This window comes from Procambarus clarkii, chromosome 2 (genome assembly GCF_040958095.1).
Source record: "Procambarus clarkii isolate CNS0578487 chromosome 2, FALCON_Pclarkii_2.0, whole genome shotgun sequence".
In the NCBI taxonomy this organism is placed as follows: domain Eukaryota; kingdom Metazoa; phylum Arthropoda; class Malacostraca; order Decapoda; family Cambaridae; genus Procambarus; species Procambarus clarkii.
In genome coordinates, this window is record NC_091151.1 from 38,127,234 (window position 1) to 38,148,888 (window position 21,655).

General features: G+C 40.8%; 1 protein-coding gene across 4 annotated transcripts in view; it reads left to right on the top strand.

Moving 5' to 3' along the window:
- LOC123762393 (serine/threonine-protein phosphatase 2A 56 kDa regulatory subunit gamma isoform) overlaps window positions 1–21,655 on the top strand; it is a 121,543-nt gene that overhangs the window by 11,103 nt on the left and 88,785 nt on the right. For all 4 annotated transcript variants that reach the window (XM_069324480.1, XM_069324486.1, XM_069324485.1 and 1 more), the window contains exon 2: window positions 15,022–15,060. In XM_069324480.1, coding sequence (XP_069180581.1) covers window positions 15,022–15,060 — 39 coding nt within the window. The remainder of the gene's footprint in view (window positions 1–15,021; window positions 15,061–21,655) is intronic.

Consider the following 21,655-nt stretch of genomic DNA (forward strand, 5'->3'; position numbering starts at 1 on the left):
TATAAGGATCCGGACTTGGGGGTGGGAGTCGCCTCGACCCTGTTTCAGTTCACACCTTGTCCTTCCCCTCCTGTTGTTTGTTCTGGTCCCCCTCCCCTGCTTCCGGCCCCGAAACATCTGAGGGTTTTGGAGTTGGAGCAGGGGGTTAGTTGGTCTTGAGACTTGAGCAGCCTTGGGGGATGCCCCTTCCGATGTGGCGGCGGAGGCATTCGAGTTTGAAGCCTCTGGGTCTGACCAGTGGGCCCCCTTCTATGTGGTTTCTACGGCTGTGCCGGCCTTGTCTGGTGGGGTCGGTGCTTGGGGGGAGGATTCGGCCCCCAGGTCCTGCGGAAGAGGACCTTGGGGCTGGGGAGGGGCCGACTTGGGAGCCCTGGGCCCCGCTGGACCCCGTCTGGGTTTTTCTGCCCTCTGAGCGGGGCTTACTGTTACAAGGAGTGGGGTTTTCTTTTCCCCCCTCTCCGTACGAGTTGGACTTGGTGTCTGCCTCTTCCCTGGTTCGGTTCCGTCATTTGGGAGGTTTTGGGCTTATCGCATCGAACCTGCAACGGTGTGGGAGGCCCTTGCGGCAAACCTCCTACGTGACCCGGATTATGCCTTGGCAATGGATCCCTCGGCTTTCAGGTTTGGGACTTCGTTCCCTTTCTGGCTCTGTTAAGAGGTTCCGGAGTTGTCCTGGTTGGCGGACTGTCCTGTCTTTACCTTGGAGGCCTGGCACTCCTTCTGCCGTTCCCGCACGCTTGAGTGGCGAGAGGCTTCAACAGTGCTGCAGGTTTTCCTGGGGGGCGACCTAGAGTACCTCAATGGGTGCTTGTTTGCTCCTGCCCTTTCCCGAGATGTTGGTGTTGTTCAGCTTCATTTGCAGGTTCCTACCTTTCGGCGGCACTGGTGGCTGAGGACTTATGCGCCCGGGGCCTTTCGGCGTCGGCCTTGTGTTTCTTTTCCCTCCTCGAGCTGTCTTCGGACTGGCTCATGGAGGATGTAGGGGTGCTTGGAGCTGTTCCTGGTTCGATTCTGGCGCCTTGGCCTTGGCGGCTCGCTCGTTGGCTGCCTTGCTGAAGCTTTTCGCGGCGATCTTGCGGGATGCGGTGGCGCTGTTTTATGCTTCCCGGCTCGCGTGTTGGCCTGCGGGGCTTGCCTCTTCTGTGGAATCCGCTTGTGCCTTGGCTCTTAGGATGTCTTCGCCTTTTTATCCTCCCCTGTTTGAGGCTTCAGCCATTGCTTAGTATATTCAGGCTGCTTCGTTTTCTTGCCGTCCCATGTCGGACTTGCTGGTTCTCCGGGTGTCCCGTGGTGGGCCTTTCCAGAAGGGTCGTGCCAGGGCTCAGGATTCCTCTCATTGTGGTAGGCCACTGGTGTCGGGTTCGGGTTCGGCTCCTCCTTCGGACCCACCTTCGTCTGGTCAGCGCGGTGTTCGCTCTGTGCAAGATTCTTGGTCTCGTAAGGGGCACCAGCCCTTTTCGCGGTTTGCCCCATTGATGGGGCAATGGGGGGGGGGAGGCTTGAACTGTTCTCTTATGCCTGGTCCCACAATTCGTGGGCATTTCGGGTCGTTTCGCGCAGCCTCCTTACGAGACCCAGAACCCAGGGGCGTTGGGTGGCCCCCCCCCCCTTCAGGAGGTTCGGGGATGGCGGGGCAGGCCTCTTCGCCTGCACTCTGTCAGGTCATCTTGGAGTGAATTCGCTTGGACATAGTCGAAAGATGACATCCTTCAGATGGGTTTCCCGTCTGTTTCCGGTCCTGAAACGGGACTGCGCGGACCTGCGGTTCATTCTGGACTTGTCCCGTTTGAACCCCTGGGTTCATTGCCCCTCCTTTTGGATGACTCCGCTGTCCCAGGTTCTGCTCATGCCACCAGCTGTGTGCTTATTCGAGAAACGGCTCCGGCGGGGTCTATTAACGGCCAGCAACCCTGCCGCCTTGGATGATTCACCTTTATATACAGTACGGTCAATTGTACCTCCCGGCACCATTACCTGGTTGACATGGGTGTTTCAATTTCTGTTTTCCCCCTTCCAGCGCACAAGCCACCTCGCACTCCACACCACGACATGATTACTGCCAACGGTTCGGTTGTACCTACCTACGGCGATAGTGTGGTTACTCTTGATTTGCTGACCTCGGTAGCTTCACATGGACGTTCTGCATTGCTGAAGTTAATATTCCCATACAGGTGCTGGGGTGCGATTTCTTAAGCCATCACAACCTCATGATGGATGTGACGTGTGTCCAGCAGATGAGTGCAGAACAACAGCTACACACTAGCCTTGCCTCGCGTAACTCTCCTGGTCTGCAGAACCTTTTGAAGTAATTTGAGGACATCACCAAGCCACAATCGCCAAATGCCAAGGTTACGCATACAGTCGCCCATCATATTCATACCTCAGGCCCATCATATTCATACCTCAGGCCAACCTACGCTCGACCGTGCCAGCTGCTGCCAAAGTGTGTCCAGTGGCCAAGGATGAATTTGACAAGCTGTTAGCTGCTGGGAATGTCTGACGCTCTGACAGCACTTTGGCATCTCCACTGCATATGGTTCCGAAGACAACTCCAGGAGAATGGCATCCCTGTGGGGACTACAGGGAGCTGAATGTTCCCTCCCTGCCAGACCATTACACAATCCCCCACATTCAGGACTTCTCTAACATGCTACATGGGGCAACATCATCATTCTCAACAGTAGATTTGGTGCGAGCATTTCTCCAAATCCCAGTAGAACCAGTGGACATCCCCAAAACTGCAATTACAACACCTTTAGGCTTATTTGAATTTATTAGGATGCCTTTTGGTCTCCGTAATACAGCTCAGACATTCCAACGCTTCATTGATTAGGTTGTCAGAGACCTACCCTTCTGCTATGCCTACATTGATAACCTTCTAATAGTGAGTCACTCTCCGGTTGACCATCAGAAGCATCTTTGTATACTTTTTACTCGCCTCCGTGACTATGACCTGTAGGTTAATCTTGAGAAATGCATTTTCGAGGTTCCCGAGCTCAACTTCTTGGGACACCGAGTGTCCTCCACAGGTATTCTGCCACTGGAGAAGATTGAGGCTATCCGAGATTTTCCGACACCCACCACAGCTAAGAAGCTTCAAGAATTCCTGGGTGTGGTTCTGACAATCATGGGGAATAGACCTTCAAAACCAGTCCTGATTCCCAATGGAGGAGATTTCAGCAAATTCAACTTCAATAATAAACAGATGAACTGGGAGCATATAAACCAAGACTTTACAGAAACAAGATGGGAAGAACAGCTAGAAAATGCAAACCTGAACCAGTGCCTGGAAAAAATAAGCTCAGTAGCACTAGAAATATGCTCAAACTTCATACCCCTAAGAAAAGAGAGGAAGAGATGTAGATTGGAACAGGAATGTCGTTCCTCTAGTAGGCGAAGAAAACGAATTGCGGAACAACTTGAGAGTCAGTACCCTATCTCAAGATCGGCGAAAAAGACTAGGAAGAGAAATAGAAACAATTGAACTAAAGCTACAAGAATTGTACAAAACCCAGGAGAGGCAAAGAGAGCAAAAGGCCATCAGTGAAATAGAGAGAAATCCCAAATATTTTTTCCTATGCAAAATCAAGATAAAAAACCACATCTAGTATTGGGCCCCTGCGAAAGGGAGATTTAACTTTCACCGATGCCAACAAAGAAATGAGCGAGATACTGAGGAAGCAGTACGACTTTGTTTTCAGGGAGCCACTAAACACACTAAAGATTCATAACCCAAAGGAATTTTTCATGGATATGATACCAACATCAAATCATATATCAGACGTCACCCTATCCCCACTGGATTTTGAAGAAGCCTTAAACAGTATGCTTATGCACTCTGCACCAGGCCCTGATTCTTGGAACTCTATATTCATCAAGAACTGTAAAAAAAAAAAACAGTATCGCAGGCCCTTCACATTCTTTGGAGACAAAGCCTAGATACTGGCATTATCCCTGACATACTAAAAACAACAGAGATAGCACCACTCCATAAAGGAGGAAATAAGGCAGAGGCAAAAAATTACAGACCGATAGCACTAACATCACACATCATAAAAGTCTTTGAATGCTAAGAAGTTAGATCACAAAATACTTACATGGAATCACAGCATCTCAATAACCCTGGACAACATGGTTTCAGAACAGGGCACCCTTGCCTGTCACAGTTGCTGGACCACTATGACATGGCATTAAGGCGCCATGGAAGACAAACTGAACTGCTGATGTAATTTACACAGATTTCGCAAAAGCCTTCGACAAATGTGACCATGGTTTTATTGCACATAAAATGTGTTCAAAAGGAATTACCGGAAAAATAGGCATATGGATCTACAATTTCCTGACTAACAGAACCCATTGTGTAATAGTCAACAAAATAAAATCTGGTCCATCAACCGTGAAGAGCTCAGTCCCCCAGGGTACTGTGCTTACTCCAGTACTTTTTCTTATCCTCATATTGGACATAGACAAGGACACAATCTATAGTACTGTGTGATCCTTTGCAGATGACACTAGGATTTATTTTTATGAGAGTAGACAACATAGAGGACATGGCAAATCTCCAATCAGATGTAAATCGGGCTACAGATAATAATATGGTGTTTAACGAAGATAAGTTCCAGCTCATGCGCTACGGAAAAAATGAAAATATAAAAACGGAAACCACGTACATGTACAAAAAGCAGTCAAATCATAACATAGAATGAAACGGCAATGTAAAGGATTTGGGTGCACTCATGTCGGAAGACCTTACCTTTAAAGAACACAATAAAGTAGCTGTCACAACTGCAAGAAAAATGACAGGTTAGATAACAAGAACCTTTCACGCTAGAGATGCTATACCGATGATGATACTTTTCAAGACACTAGTGCTCTCTAGAGTGGAATACTGCTGCACAATGACAGCCCCTTTCAAAACGAATGGTATGGCCAGGAATCAACATGGATGTTCGAAGATGGCCGCACAACTGCCTTCCAGTGTCGGCAATCAAAAATGAATCGACACACACACACACACAAGGCAGACACTTCTTCAGAACTTTCCGTTACAGTCGGCCAGATTTGAAGTATAGTAGTGCATGTGGATAGCATCGGTCCATTTCCTTGATCTGGGGGGAATGCTCGTATCTACTCACGTATGTTGACTGCTTCTCCAGACTGGCCTGAGGCAGTTCCAGATGGTGTGGCCAGTTTCGACTGCCACTGCCAGCAGTGGTGATCCCAGCTGCTGATGTAGAAGAGATCTGGTACCCACACCAACAAACTGAATTCCCACCAGCAGTGGACCCTCATCCTGAAGATGTACCTACTGATTTCTTTCATCTACCAGTACCATCTCCAGGTCCGAGCTTTCCAGCAAGTGATGATGACTCCATGGACGACGGCAAGGGTCACTTCAACATGGAGGGACCCACAGTGCACCAACCTGTCCGACTCCTGGACTCTGGTACCTCATCGTCTTGAGAGGGGGAAGGGGAAGAGTACTGTAGTGACTTCTGTTACCTCCCCTACAACATGGCGGAGTTGAGGGAAAACGACAGAGGAGCAGAGAAGAAGCAACCGAGCATCAAGAGATCAACAAGCAAGGAACCACAAGACCAAATGCTCTCACCCTCCTTGGGCTTGTACAGTTGTAGAATATACATGTGTGGATCAAAGTCTTATGTTTACTTAACCCTTGTCTGGTGGATATGAGGGCACTAAACACAGCTTCAAATGTAGATATGATAGAACCCAGTAGGTTTTGGAATCTACTCAGTTATGTGATTGAATCTATTATATTGCCGAAAGAGCAGAGCTCAACCCCCCGCAAGCCCAATATGTGTATACAGTGTTCAAGATTGAGAAGTTTGAGCAGAAAGCTGATGATCCATCCAATCACAACCCACCTCTTATCTACTCCCTCATTCTTGTCCCACTCAGCCACACTTGCACTGCCAACCCCCTCCTTTTTCTACTCGCTTCTACACCCCAACCACTTGTGACCCCCATTAACTCCACCTCTACTGGTTACTTCTCATGCTTGACATTCGTGCAATTGTACCTGCATATATTAAACTTCAGCTATTTGTCTCCTTTCTCAAAGTTTTAAGTACTGCTTATCTTGACTATTAAGGTATGATCATTGTCATGCGTTGATCATTTAATGTCAATGTTTGAGTAGTGACGTTACTCATATGATTCCATTATTTCAATGAAGTCTCAGTCAGTCAGTTGGAGGCTACAAAATATAGTACAGTAATTTGGAATCGGACATCCTTCAGCTTCTTGTCTCCTGTCATTTGATTGTAGCACTTACCTTGGCCAATATAAAGAGCTTCACTGAATTTGTTTATTTTAGCATTCATTTTACTTTAGCATATACAGTACTGTATATACATTTCATACCTACCTACCTATTGTCTATCGGTTGATAGTTCTGAGGCTCAATGTCCTCACGGCCTGATCTCTGTCCATGTCTCTGGTTGGCGGTCTGGTCAACCCGGCTGTTAGATGCAAATGCTTGCAGTTTGACATATGAGTCACAGCTTGGTTGATCAGATATTCTTTGGAGGTGTTTATCAAGTTCTCTTTTGAACACTTAAAATGTTAACTATTTGTGCCCCCATATGTTTAGAGCTTGTTGATAAGTTTTGGACCCTTAATGTTGATAGAATTATCTCTGCGTATCTTTTACGCCTTTGCTTATCCATGGGGGCTATTTTGCACTTCCTGCAATGCTTTCTAGTCTCATGTGGAGTTATTTGTGTGTGGAGATTTGGAACCAGTCCCTCTAATATTTTCCAAGCGTAAATTGTGTGTTTCTCCTGCCTGTGCTCTAGATATTAGAGATATTGTATACAAATTTTTAGAAGTCCCAATAATTTGGATATTTTGTTGAGTGGATTCAGGCAATACAAGGCCTTTGTTTGTTCTCCAACAAATATTACATGTGTTCTCCATCAAATATTTCTTGTATGGCCCTGGCTTCCATTACTATGCGATACTGACCAGTGAAAGGATGAGTGTTGATCGTTGCCCAGCTCAAAATAAAGGTCAATTTTTTTTTTTTTCATACTCGGAATACAAAGTTTCCATTTAACCACTGCACTGTGCACCTAGTTTTGGCAAGAACTTCATAGTGCAATTGTCAAGAACATAATTTTTGTTGTTTTTATAAATGTTCCAAACTCAACCATTTTCATTTCAAAACACAGAGTGGTGGAAACATTAATAAACATTAAAATATACAGGTAGCCTATTTAAAAAAATAGCAGAACTCTGAGTGCCTCAAGGCGCTCTGTGCAGCACGGTGGTTGATAAGAAAAAAACAAGTAAAATCAATTTTTTGAGCTGGGGAGGAAAGGTCATTTTTGACAACTGCACTTTTAAGAGTTAAGCGTGTCGTCAAAGTTTGAAACTTACCATGGTGGGGAAGTAAGACCTCTTACCAGGAAAATCTTGAAAACTGGTTAGCTTTGCAGTATGGTTATTTAATTTGTTGTTAATTGTTAGTAATTACTATTGGGTAATTACTACCATTTAACTGTTTTACTTAGTGGGATTCATAGTAACAGTTGTGCAATGTTTATTATTATACTGTAATTACATCGAGTGCTATGAGGCCTTCTGTAATTTACAATGTTGTTTACAATCCTTGAAATCACGAAAAAGTCTTAAGATCTAATATCTGAACAAAATATTAAAGTGTTCATTTTGGAGTATGAGAATCTATTAATACAACTGTACTGTATTAATAGGTCAAATTAATGGTACTGTATCTTTACACCTCTACAAGATACAGCACCAATGTATAAGCACATAAGTAAGACGAAGAAATTGTGAAAAATATAAGCTCGTGTGAAATATAAGCATAAAATTGTGCAAGTTTTATGATGAAATTTCATGCTGCTATTTGAGGTGAGGCTTATTTGGTTAGACTGTAATAAAAAGCCAAGCAAACAGTGCCTTCCACCCATCCAACATGGTTGGGTACCACGGCATGAATGCTTCCACACCAGCCACATCACCCACAGTACTGTACTGTATTATAATAATAATAATAATTCATTGTTCCAAGGGACAGGCAGCCAGTGTATATATACACTGACATATATTGAGGTCTCTCCCAAAGTTGAACTACTGTACTGACCTTCCCCAGGATGCAACCTCACAGCAAGCTGACTTAACTCCTAGGTACCTATTTACCGCTAGGTGATTGCAGATGCGTTCTTGCATTTCATTTTCTAAAACAATGTCCCGCCCTGGATTCGAACCCAGAATTCCTAATTGTGAGTCGAGAACGAACCCGACTGTACTACTGAGACCCTACTATTACCATCAATTATGACATTATACTGTAATTAACAAGAGAAAGAAGAGGGAAGATAATTTCTGAGTTACACAGACCTGGCCATCAAAGCCACATTTACAGTTCAGTGTGTAGGATTAAAACCCATTCAGGATAAATGCAGTTTATACAGTACAGTACCTTCAAATCCCATTCTGCTTACCCCATCCCATCAAAACCAGAGTAGTGGAGGGCCAGGTCCCAAATCTACACAGTAAAATAACAGCATACTGGAGTGAACGATATGGTAGAAAATGCAAAATAGAACCAGTGAAGAGCAGGGGTGCCATAGGCACAATCAGAGAACTGTAGGAACATCAGAGGTCCACAGTTGAACATGAAGAGTAATAGTCAACCATATAAAAATTGAGTCCAAGCACAGCTAAAAGCTCTGTACCTTAGGGTACAGCCCTTGCACCACTGCTTTTCCTTATTCTCATATCAGATATAGACAAAAATACAAGTCATAGCTTTGTATCATCCTTTGCAGATGACACAAAAATCAGCATGACAATTACCTTTGCTGATGACATTGAAAAACTACAAGCAGATTTTAATAAAGTTTTTGACTGGGCAACAGAAAATAACATGATGCTTAACAGTGTTAAATTCCAGGTACTCAGGTACTGTACTGTAAAAATTAGGACATTAAATATAATACAGGGTACAAAACACAATAAGATTTGCCCATAGTAGGAAAGCAGCATGTAAAGAATTTGAGAATAATGATGTCTGACGACCTAACATTTAGGAAGCATAATCAAGGAATATTGCGTCAGCCAGAAAAATTATAGGATGGATTACGAGAACTTTCAAATCCAGGGATCCCATTACAATGGTTGTACTATTCAAATCACTTGTACTGTCCTGTCTTGAGTACTGCTCAGTACTCATTCCTTCCCCCCCCTCTCTTTCAGAGCAGGAGATTGCTGAAATAAAGGGAGTACAGAGAACATATATGGCATACATAGATCCGATAAAGCACCAAAATTATTGGGATCGTCTCAAAGTTCTCTCAATATACGTACTCGCTAGAATGGAGACGAGAGATATCAAATAATATACACATGGTAAACACTGGAGGGCCAGGTCCCAAATCTACACAGTAAAATATCAACATACTGGAGTGAATGATATAGAAGAAAATGCAGAATAGAACCAGTGAAAAGCAAGGGTGTCATAGGCATAATCAGAGAACACTGTACTGTATAAACATCAGAGGTCCATGGTTGTTCAACATCCTCCCAGCAATTATAAGAAATATTGCTAAAACAACCGTGGACAATAGAAAACTAGATAGTTTTCTTCAAGAAATGCCAGACTAACCTGGCTGTGGTGGATATGTGGGCTTGTGGGCTGCTCCAAGCAACACCCTGTTGGACCAAGCTCTCACAAGTCAAGCCTGGCCTTGAATCAGGCTTGTGGAGTAGAACTACTCCCAGAAATCCATCAATCAGGTTGTTCAACATACTCACAGCGAGTATGTTCGAAACTGGAGAAATTGCTGACCTGGAGAGCGTGCAGAGATCCTTTACTGCTAGAATCCACTTAGTAAAACATCTAAACTATTGGGACCAACTAAAGAGCCTAAATCTGTATTCTCTTGAGCACAGGCGGGAGAGATATATAATAATTTACACATGGAAAATTGTAGGGGGACTGGTCCCAAACCTGCACACAGAAATAACAACACATGAGACCAGAAGGCATGGCAGAATATGCAGAATACCCCCGTTGAAAAGCAGGGGTGCAACAGGTACTCTGAGAGAGAACTCTTATCAACATCATAGGTCAGAGACTATTCAACACGCTTCCACTACACATAAGGGGCATAACTGTCCGACCCTCACAGTGTTCAAGAGAGAACTTGATAAACACCCCCAAAGGATACCTGATCAACCAGGCTGTGAGCAACCGCGTCCAACATCCTGGTTGACCAGTCCAGCAACCAGGAGACCTGGTTGGGGACTGGGCCGTGGGGACGTTGAGCCCCGAAATCATTGACAGGCAACCGCAAGGTATGATTATTAATTATATTAATTAATTATGATATACAGTGCAGTATGTCTAAAGATCATGTGTAGCCTAGTTTTGTGTTACTTGGATTATGTTTTCTTACAGAAATTGGAGACGAACAAAATTTTTAAATTTTCTTTCAACATTCTGCATTGAAAAAAAATAGGAACGTAAAGTTTAGCATTTTTAAGGCAATATTTTGACTGTAGGGACTGGCAAAAAAAATAAAAGAAGTGTTGCAACCAAAATGTTTAAGGACCTCTGTATTGTAGTACAGGAATGATTTATGGTTTGAAACTTGTATGGAAATAGCCCAAAAATACATGTCCATTTTATATACCTTTTTATATACTAAGTTTGTTTATTAAAGTTAGTCTTGTGTTTTCTGTGTTTGTTGTTTTGAGACGTAAATTCCGGACTGGTTGTGGGATATTCCTCGTTTGAGGTTTGGCAAAATCTTCGATAAATTATGTTAAGCTATTAATTCATAATGCTGTACTAATAGAAGCCTTGGCATGATTGAAAACGACAAGAGATTAAATGAGAGAGAAGAGGGGGAGGTAGGCAGACATGATTCGTACGCATGCAGTACGACAAGCATGTTCCACACATGTGCCTTTGAAATAAACACAAGTTTAGTTGCATTTGAACTTTTAGGGTATGAATTGGTCCTTTTTTTTATTTGTAATAAGTTTATGCCCTAACCCTGAGATAAAATGAATCATTGTTACTATAAAGAGTGGAGTTGCTGCCCAGTCATTAAGTCATCCTTGTACATCTGTATATACAGACAGATGCACTGAGACAGTATTATACATGTATTATATAGAAATTTGGAGGCTTTCCTTTGAATGAAGTCTAACCAGGGATTATGAGCTAAGGATGGAGTCATATTTTCTTACTTAACAGAAAATCTCTAATAACAGAGAGGTTTTCCAAAGACTGAATTACATATCACTCACCACCACTACACATCACTACAAGAAAGCACACAAACATGACTACAGCGAAACACTACATATGTCTAACAGTGAAACACTACACATCACTACAGCAAAACAATACACTTCACTACAACAAAACACTACACATCACTACCTACCTTTTGTCTACCTTGTGTAGCCCCATTGAAAAGCAGAGGTGCAATAAGTATCTTCCCTTGAAGTTATCTTGATGATTTTTGGAGCTTAGCATCTCTACGGCCCTGTCTCCGACCAGGCCTGATTGGTCGCCTGGTCAACCAGGCTGTTGTTCTTGCAGGGAGGCAAGAAAGATGGCGGCTTATGGATTGCTGCTGCCATAGATGGTTGTTGCTTTGTGAGCGATGTCATGACATTGAAGGTTTGCTGAAGAATGCACAGGTCCTTCAGCTACAAGATGTCCAGCTACACAGACAAAAAATATTTTCCAAGAGATTTGTTGATTCTTCAGTCAACGAATAATATTCTTCTAAAATATTTTTTATTAGGATAACAAATGATGTGTGTGTGTGTAATTACCTACCTGTAAGTGTAGTTACAGGATGAGTACTACAGTACGTTCATGGTGTACTGTACTGAAGGTTTTGGCCTCCGTCACCTTGTCACTTGTTCCAACCATCTACCACTTTGTTTGCAAAAGTAAGCTTTCTAATTTTTATTTGGCAGCTCTGTTTTGTTATTTTGAATCTATGTCCTCTTGTGTTTCTTGAGAATGCAGCTTTCAAAAAGTTCATTGTCATTTTATCAATTTTTCTTACAATTTTGTACACTTTGGTCATATTGCCTCTTTGTCATTGCTTAAATTCCTTACTCACTGCAGTACTTTAGCCATAGTTTTCCACACTACATTCACAGTCACCTGGGTTACTTCATTCCATGCTGATTCTGTTATCTTGATAGCTATCCTGAAATATAATTACCATACTTCAAAACTCCCTGGCTGTTGGCCTATCTTGGCTGTCTATTGTACTGTTGAACAGGTCATTATCTGATGGATATAGTAATCCTTGAACTCTCTTTAACAACACTTTGGTCCATATGTTGAAGCAGTGATTTTTATGTTTGGTGGTAAGAACAACTTGTACATTGCTGCTATGATTGTCAAGGATTGTGGGATGGCCAGATGGATTATCCGTGATCAGTGGAGCTTTGTTGCCCAGATTGTTTTTATGGCACGTAATCCTTCATAAACTTGAAAAATATGAAGTGAACCAGTCCAATGTAATTCACTTGTTGGCCCATGCCATCTTTCTTGCATGCTAAATGACAGGGAAATTATATTTGGACTAGCCTGTCAGGGCACCTGACAGTTGAGTGGACAGCACTTCGGATTCGTAGTCCTGAGGTTCTGGGTTCGATCCCCGGTGGAGGCGGAGACAAATGGGCAAAATGTTTCTTTCACCCTGATGCCCCTGTTACCTAGCAGTAAATAGGTACCTGGGAATTAGACAGCTGCTACGGGCTGCTTCCTGGGGATGTGTAACAAAAAGGAGGCCTGGTCGGGGACCAGGCTGCGGGTACACTAAGCCCCGAAATTGTCTCAAAATAACCTCAAGATAGCCCTTCAAAGCCCTTGGAGTCTCTAAATGGTAAACCAACAAGGACCTTAGCTTTTCTTCTTTTGCAGTGTTGTCACTGATTATTAATGTCTGGCTATCTTCAGTGTCTTTGAATCCTAGAGCTACCGTGTCTTCCCTGGAGAAGTACTGTACTGTATGTTGTTGATGACATTTGATCCAAATTTAATCATGTATTGTCAGTACAATATTGTAAACTTCATTGGGAGTGGACCCACTTTCTTTGATTTTGTTTCAATATCCGAGAGTATTGTTTGGCGTCTATGTCTGCACTCCCTGTTTCCCTGGTCATCTCGATGTGCAGATTGCTATGATACCCAAGTGCTCTCTTATTTGATGTGAAGTTTAATAGTGTTGAACTGTCATCATGATCTTTCTTTATCAAATAATGACATTGTTCTATGCTTTTTATCATTGTGCTACAGAGTTAGTTTCCAAAGCTGCATACAAATAATTCTAGAGACCAAGAAATGCAGCAGAATATGAAAAATTGAAAAATAAGATCTATTGAATAGTAGGGGTGTAATAATTGCTCTTAAGAGAAAATACTGTGAACATTATGGGGTCAAGGCCCATAATGTCTTGACTTACCAACAGGTAGGTGGTCAAGGCTTTTAAAAAATCGCCTGCACTGCCTGGCGCATGACGTCATTTCTGCGGCGCCCGTGCGTGGAGCGCGATAGTGTTAAGTTGACCTTTTTCTTAATGTTGGGGAATCCTTAGGAGGATGGGCTGCTCTATGGCTGGAACCACCAGGGCATAAAGTGCTGGTAACTATGTGGAGGAAGCAAAGATTAGAGTAGATTTCATTGAAGGTGACATTTAGGCGGCTTCATTTAACCCCAGTGCTGCTCAACTATTAATAGCCTCAACACCACCATGTGCAAGAAATACAAAAAATACAATATAAAATTTCATCATATATAAGTATTCGTTTGTGTTCCCTGACCATGGGGAAACAAAAATTGTAGGCTGACATATTTTGGCCACAATAGGGTGAGGAAGTCTGGCAAAATTGAGGCGTTGACAGAGTAAGTGTCAGAGGCGGTCAGCTCCACCCGCATTGTCAGGCAGGAGTTGACAGAGATATTATTATCTAATTATTTTGGTGTCTGATTTTTCTCTCAGTTTTTTTCAGTAATATTTTTCAATAATGTGTAGTGTGATACATTTATATAATGTGTGAACCATCACTTTACTCAAAAGAAGTGTGGTGTGCATATTATTGATTCAATTATGTTCATAAAACAACAAATAGTTTTGCTGTTATTACACTATATACACAAGTTATTATATTAGTATCTGCATGTTTTGTTCACCATAGTGAACCACTAAGCTGGTATGGTGAGTCCAGGCAATAACAGGTTGCCACACAGTCAGCAGATGATGCTACCTCCCTCCCTCACCAAGATTACTCCCCCCACCATACAATGCACAGCGCTAATTATCACCACACTCCTGCTATTATCAGAATCCTGGTAATTTTTATCACAGTCAGAGGTCTTCTGTAATACTATCATTGCTAAATAATAGCAGTTACTCTATATACAGTACAGTATATATATATATTTTTAAATTTTTAGGGGATTCTGTGGTCATAGTCGAACAGCAGTGCTGTTAGATCATGCTGTGCGCTCCAGCCTTGGTTGCTCACTCAGTAATAAGGCTCTCACACCCAGGAATGTTACCCACGATTTTCTTTTAAATGGCATCTGTTTACAAGAGTCCTGAGGAAGCTGATGTGAACCCCCGTATAGTAGTGGGACATTTTAATCGTGCGCGGCACCCTCAATTGTATGCAGTATGTATACAATGTGCACAGTTCAACGATACATACTCAAGTTGTATATATACAATTTGCACAGTTTAAGGGTTAAGATGATATTTAGCCTGTAAAGGCTTTTTACTAGATCATACGGATCACAACTAAATGTGCTCTCAACCTGATATTTCTTTTCAATCATCTATTAGTAAATGTAATGATAGCCCTGCAAAGTTGATACAGCAATAAGGGTGATTATTCAATTGTCAGTGTATACATTTGTGCGTATGTAAATACAGTATAGTACCAGGATATTTAAATTAAATAAGGATATTAATTTTTTTTTTTTTTTTTCAGGAAACTGCAAAAAATCAAGTGGGGAAGGAAGCAGATGATGTAAGTTCTACAATTTTTCTTTAAAGTTTACTAAATTCAGTAACTTGCAGACTGACAATTTGAGAACAATAGTATTGAATTTAAACTTCAGTACAGTAATATTTAAAAATCTTATTTCTTTAGTTTACTAGTTATTGGACACTATTTTTAATAGCCACAGAATCTTTCCCACACATTCAGCTTTCACATTTACAGTAAGGTAACATGCAGAACCTCAACTAATCTGCATTTTTAAGACTTTCTTACATTGGATTGGCTAATAAAGATTCACTGGTTTTTGTTAAGTAAAAATATATGATTAGATTTAGGTTTGAATTTGAAGGACACAATTTTTGTAAATGGAAAAATCTTAAAATAGAAAAAAGATGGAACAATAATTATTTTACTAGTAGACTTCTGTGTATGGCAGTTGTAGTTCCTCATGTGTTTTCCCAAAGAAATGAGCCATCATCATTTGCCCATTCTCTTAACATTGCTTATGGAAGGGAGGTACATCTGTTGGTGACAGTTTATATTATGTTTTGTGTGTGTAACTACCCAAATATAGTTATAGGATGAGAGGTAGAGCCATGTGTTCAGTAATCTTTGCCTTAAGAAGTTTATAATTTTACTGTAATGTTTGTATACACTACCCTATCAAATACAGTCTTTTCCCGGCTTGGTGCCTTATTTTGATAATTACTTACCGTACTTACTTGCACTTTCGTTTAAGTTTTCCCTCCATCTGTGATTTCATCTCGGATGTAAATGGATTATAAAAATGAATCATATAAATGTCAATTTGTTACAATTTTGTACATGGTAATCATATCTTTTTCTGGGAAGAGCCCCTTGGTGGCTCCCTGAAACTATCTCACTGAAATGCTCTCCACTACTGGGTCAGATTTGTCACAAGAATCATGCTAGGCCTACTGGGAACCAGAGCCATAACCTGGTCCCCTCACAAAGGCAGAGAGAGCAGGGGATTTATTATTGTTATCCCCCACTGGGAAAGTAGTCATTGAAGTTTTATAGACAAATGCATAGAAAATGAAATGGCAAATTGACTAAACAACTCTGCAAACTATTCAGGGAATAGAGTCAAATCACTCTTAACTAACATACACCCATTAGTACTGACATTTGTCACCAGGCAGCCTGTAGCCCCAGCCCATGCCCACCCTGCTACTCTGTCCTATCACTGATGCAGATTTGTAAACAAAATGTAGTAGTGCTGTAGTAATAAACAAGCAGGTATCAAGCAGTGCTCTTTGAGTTGTCATCCCATCACTGCAACTCCCACCACTGGAACTCCCACTGCATCTCGGCTAAGTGCCAGCCATCCTTTGGACTTAGTCCTGCAAGGGCCCTTGCTTGTGTTTTTGTTCTTTAATTTTAGTGTTTGCTTCCCAACTTGACTGTGTGGACCTGGTGTGTTTTTTGCACTTCAAGCCACATGCGCTCATGGTTTCCTAGTTGAGTGCTACCCCTGCACTGACAGTTACATACACCAAAGAGCCAAAGCTCAACCCCCCGCAACCACAACTAGGTGAGTACAGGAGTGCACTCCTGAGAGGTCTGGTCACTGGGGGTTAAGAGCCTCACTCTGACCAGGTCATGAGTCAACGTACTGGAGTGAACGATATGGAAGAAAATGCAGAATAGAACCAGTGAAGAGCAGGGGTGCCATAGGCACAATCAGAGAATACTGTATAAACATCAAAGGTCCGCTGTTGTTCAACACCCTCCCAGCGAGCATAAGAAATATTGCCAGAACAACCGTGAACATCTTCAAGAGGAAACTAGATTGTTTCCTCCAAGGAGTGCCGGATCAACTGGGCTGTGGTGAATGTGGGCCTGCAGGTCGCTCCAAGCCTAGTGAACCAAACTCTCACAAGTCAAGCTCGGGCCAGGCTTGGGGAGTAGAAGAACTCCCAGAACCCCATCAAGCAGGATATTTGTGAGGAGTCTTGCAACTTGATTCATGAAGCAGTTATAATGAGGAACCTGTGCATTTTGTTTTAGTCTTTGGGGCTTTGCTTACATTTATTGAACAGTTTGACCCCCGAAGCACTAGGAGGCTGGATCGTGGTGGTTGTCAATACTAGTTAGGGAGAAGTGCTTGATTTGCCTGAGTAGTTTGGGGGAATCTTTTGGCCATTTCAATTCTTTGTTTTCCAAGAACCTTGCAGTTATCTGTAAAACTTCATTGACAGTCTGGATACTTTCCCATTATGAGTGATAATAATGTGTTCTCTACTCTCTCTGCCTTTGTGAGGGGTCAGGTTCTCTCTCTAGTCCCTGGTAGGCTTAACAGGAATCCTACAATTGATGTGACCCAGTAGTGAGCAGCTGTTTCGGTGGATAGCTTTAAGGACCTACAGGGCTCTACCAGAAAGAAGTGCTTCATTCCATTCTATGCTGATTTTTAGTGGCATGCAATATCAGTTAACTATGCCGTTCTCGCATTTTTTTTTTTTTTGCTCTTTATTTAGCCTATACTTGTAGTGAAATAAATTTTTGCATTTAATCTTTTTCTTGATAGTTTTTACAAAAATTTCATGTTTTCTTTTTATGATTTTCAAACTCTTTAATATTTAATCAAATGCGCCTAGAATAAATTAATTAATGTTAGAATTGTCTTCTTCAACACACACTTTGTCAGAACAATATTCCATTTGTGTTGATGAATATCAAATTATTTTTTCTGCAAATTGTTTTATTAATTTGAGTTAATGAATTTGGATTCCTTTAGCTCGGTCATCTTATTGTATGATTTTACGTATTTATCCTGTTATAACATTTGTTGGAAATTAAATCATTTTTTTTACAAGTTAAACAAAACTTGAAAGGGTTTAATAATCAGCACTACTTTTTTCTTTTTTAATTAAGAGCCAGTTCTCTGTAAAGTGACCAGTTTTATTGCCTTATAGTAGTTGAGTCAGTCCTGCAACATGTTAAGGAAGTAGGTATTGTTAGATAGGTATGTTAAGAATGTGGTATTGAACAAGTCTGATTATAATCTGCAACACCTTCCTTCTTGGGGTATACACAGTGCAGTACAGTTAGTTATATATTCCAGGAAACATGGTTATAGTTCGATTGTCTGGAAATAATTAATATTCTGGCTAATTTATTTTTATTATGCAGTAGTTGAGAATGTCAGCCCAATAATAAAAAGCCTGGTTTTAAAAAATATTCTAAATAACATCGGCTGTTGCTTAATTTGCATACAGGTGTTATGCAGATTATCTTGTTTGTGTTCATTTGGTACTCAGTATCTTATGGAATTCAAAGTATTATAAAGATCTCTACTTGCTAAAGTTTTATTTTGCTTTGTATTACAGTAGCAAAGTGGTTTATCATGTTGAGCTTGCAGTCTAGTGTTCTTGATTATTATATAAGCTACTCTGTAAAAGACTTACAACCTCACAGGCATGACAGCTATGCAGCTACAATAGTTTACAAGCATGCAGTCAGATGTGCGTGATACTCCTTCCTATTTTACTTAATCTATCATAGAAATTCAACAGCCCATAAAGTCAACAGCCCATAAAGTCAACAGCCATAAAGTTGGCTTGTCAAGTACCACAATCTGGCCCCTGTACTGTAGATTAACACCATGGCCTCTAGGGACAGAAAGTCGTTACTGGTTTGTTGATGTTGTCCCTAGCCAAGGTTAATGGCCCGTGTCAGTGGTCACCCGTTCCCTTGCTGCAAGCACAGTACTTGACCCATACACTGCTCGAAGTACTACTTCAGATTTCTTCCCGTACTCTAATCCTCATGCGAGATTTTTTTTTCCTCATTTGTTAATTATATTAAGCCAGGTGCATCTCGATGTAAAGCTACTTAAATAGCTGCGCAGTTGAGTGGTTACAAATTGATGAAGCTTAAGACACATGGGATTTTGAGTATTTAGCTGATCTTTCCTGGGACTGAATGAACTATAGCCTATGTATATTAGATACCAAATAATTATTTTTGTAAGTTTTATTTCTTTTAGTTAGGTTGCTTTTATCTATTTATTAATTTTTATAAAGTAATTGTTCTGTTATCTTGTTTTTTACAAATGATGTTGAGCTGCATTTTTATAGGATTATGTATATAGTAATGCGCACACATCAAATAGTTAGTGCACTACATGAGTAACCATATTATTATTTACAATATGATGAATGCTTTTTTGTATTCTTTATTTTATCTGCTTTATTGTGTATTATTGAGAACGCAAATTTGCGTACAAAATATTCGTATGAAATAAGCGTAGTAATTGTAATAATATTTTGTACAGTATTTAATTTTTGTTTTTCATGGCTAGTTTTGTGTGTGTGTGTGTGTGTGTGCGCGTATGAATTTATGAATACACAGTATGAATTTATTTACAAATGTTTGTATAATTATTTTTTTACCAAATCTCTTTTTGATGTAGTTTTAAGGCTTTATCTTATCTCAGTAAGACATCGCTGCTAGAAAAATTCTTGTTTTGCTTATGGTATGGCAAAGTATTGTAGGTTTTCACATGTTCATCTTTGAAATCAGTCATATAACATAATTCATCACATAACTACCTCTCCCAGCTATTATGAGTTTGTACTGAATTTCAGTCTCTATTGTTCTTCAAATCTTTTCTCCAGTAGCTAAGCTTTCTGTTGTTGATGCATTGATGGTGTAAGATGTGTTGAGGAAGTGGAATGATAATGGACTGTGTTGTAATTGGTTACCTTGAAACTGCAGCTGCACTGCCTGTATTGTTCTCCTGAAGCCTAACTTTTAGAAACCTAAATACAAATTAATCATTTGAGGAAAATAGGGGTTTCATTAACGGAAAAATTTATATTTATTCTTTATAATTTGCTGAAGTTTGTTAGGCTGAATCTACTTTGTTGCTTTCACTCGATAAAGGGATTAAGTTGGTGGCATGTTCAGAACTTATACCACAGGAATTTTCACTTCATGATAACCAGGGGCCAGATTCACGAAGCAGTTATGCAAGTACTTACGAATGTGTACGTCTCTCCTCATTCTTTGACGGCTTTGGTTACATTTATTAAACAGTTTACAAGCATGAAAACTTCCCAATCAGCTGTTCAAGTTCAAGTATGTTTATTGAGACACAGAAATACATCTCAAATGGTTAGAGTAGTTTAGGCTATTTCTACCCCCCAGTCAAATATTGTTATTGTTATAAACAGCCTCCTGGTTCTTCGGAGCTCATTAACTGTTTAATAATTGTAAACAAAGCCGCCAAAGATTGAGAAAAGATGTACAGGTTCGTAAGTGCTTACGTAACTGCTTCGTGAATCTAGCCCATGTTCTGGAAGTCCAAGTAGTAGCAGGACACTTGACATGTTTTGGCAATCAATGTTATGTCTTTTTGAATTGTAACACAGTGTATACCTGGGTATGTTTGTTCCAGTTTGCTGAATCACTGTACTGCCCCACACATTTACAATCACTGTACTGTCCCCCACACATTTACAATCACTGTACTGCCCCACACATTTACAATCACTGTACTGTCCCCCACACATTTACAATCACTGTACTGCCCCACACATTTACAATCACTGTACTGCCCCACACATTACAATCACTGTACTGTCCCCCACACATTTACAATCACTGTACTACCCCACACATTTACAATCACTGTACTGCCCCACACATTTACAATCACTGTACTGCCCCACACATTTACAATCACTGTACTGCCCCACACATTTACACACTTATTTTGTGCATGCATATTACATTCAAGTAAGACAAATTTGATTTGTTGCTGTAATCTAAAATCATGTTGATTGTAACTATAGATAAAATTAGCTCTCTTTACAGTTGCACACTGCTTAGCCAAACAATAGATTTTCATACTAGAGGTCATGGCAGTGTAGAAGGGTATTGGGCTCATGTCAACAACAGATTAGATTTCCTCAATAAATTCCATAATGTAAAGTAAATCGATACAGACTGCCTGAAGGGGTAACATTTTGACAAAATTCTTAATCTTTTATTTGTACATACATGCCTTGCATATGTCTTTATTATCCATTTCTCACTTTCGTGGGATGGAAAGGCCTCATCCTCTCGGATAAAAGGTGAATAATAAGAGCAAAAAGAGGTTATAGATAAAATGAAATGTATCCATTTTATTCATTATACCATTTTGGAAAGATAAGCACCTCCGGAAATTATCCAAAGCAGTAGCCAACTGCTTCATAAGACCAGGTGTACAGTGCTTTGAATGAATTTTTATGTACAGACATGTACTGTACAGTATACACAAATAAATTTTTATGTACTGATATCACCAAACCTTGACCCTTAGCTTAACATATCCAGAGCATTGTTCTCTCTCACTATGTATACCCACCTTCTTCCCATCCTTTCTCTTCTCCAACTCTCAAATTCACTCAATTACTCTTCACCACTATTCATTTGTTCATGTTTCCACCATCTCAATACCGATGTTTTATCCCCAATCTTGCAATTTATTGGCTTTTGCAATCCAAATGTTTCTGGGACATCATATTTTCTGTATTTCTTTAAAATGACCCATACTTTTCAGATTATCCATCTCTACTGCACTAACAAGGGATTTCTGGGAGATTTCTGG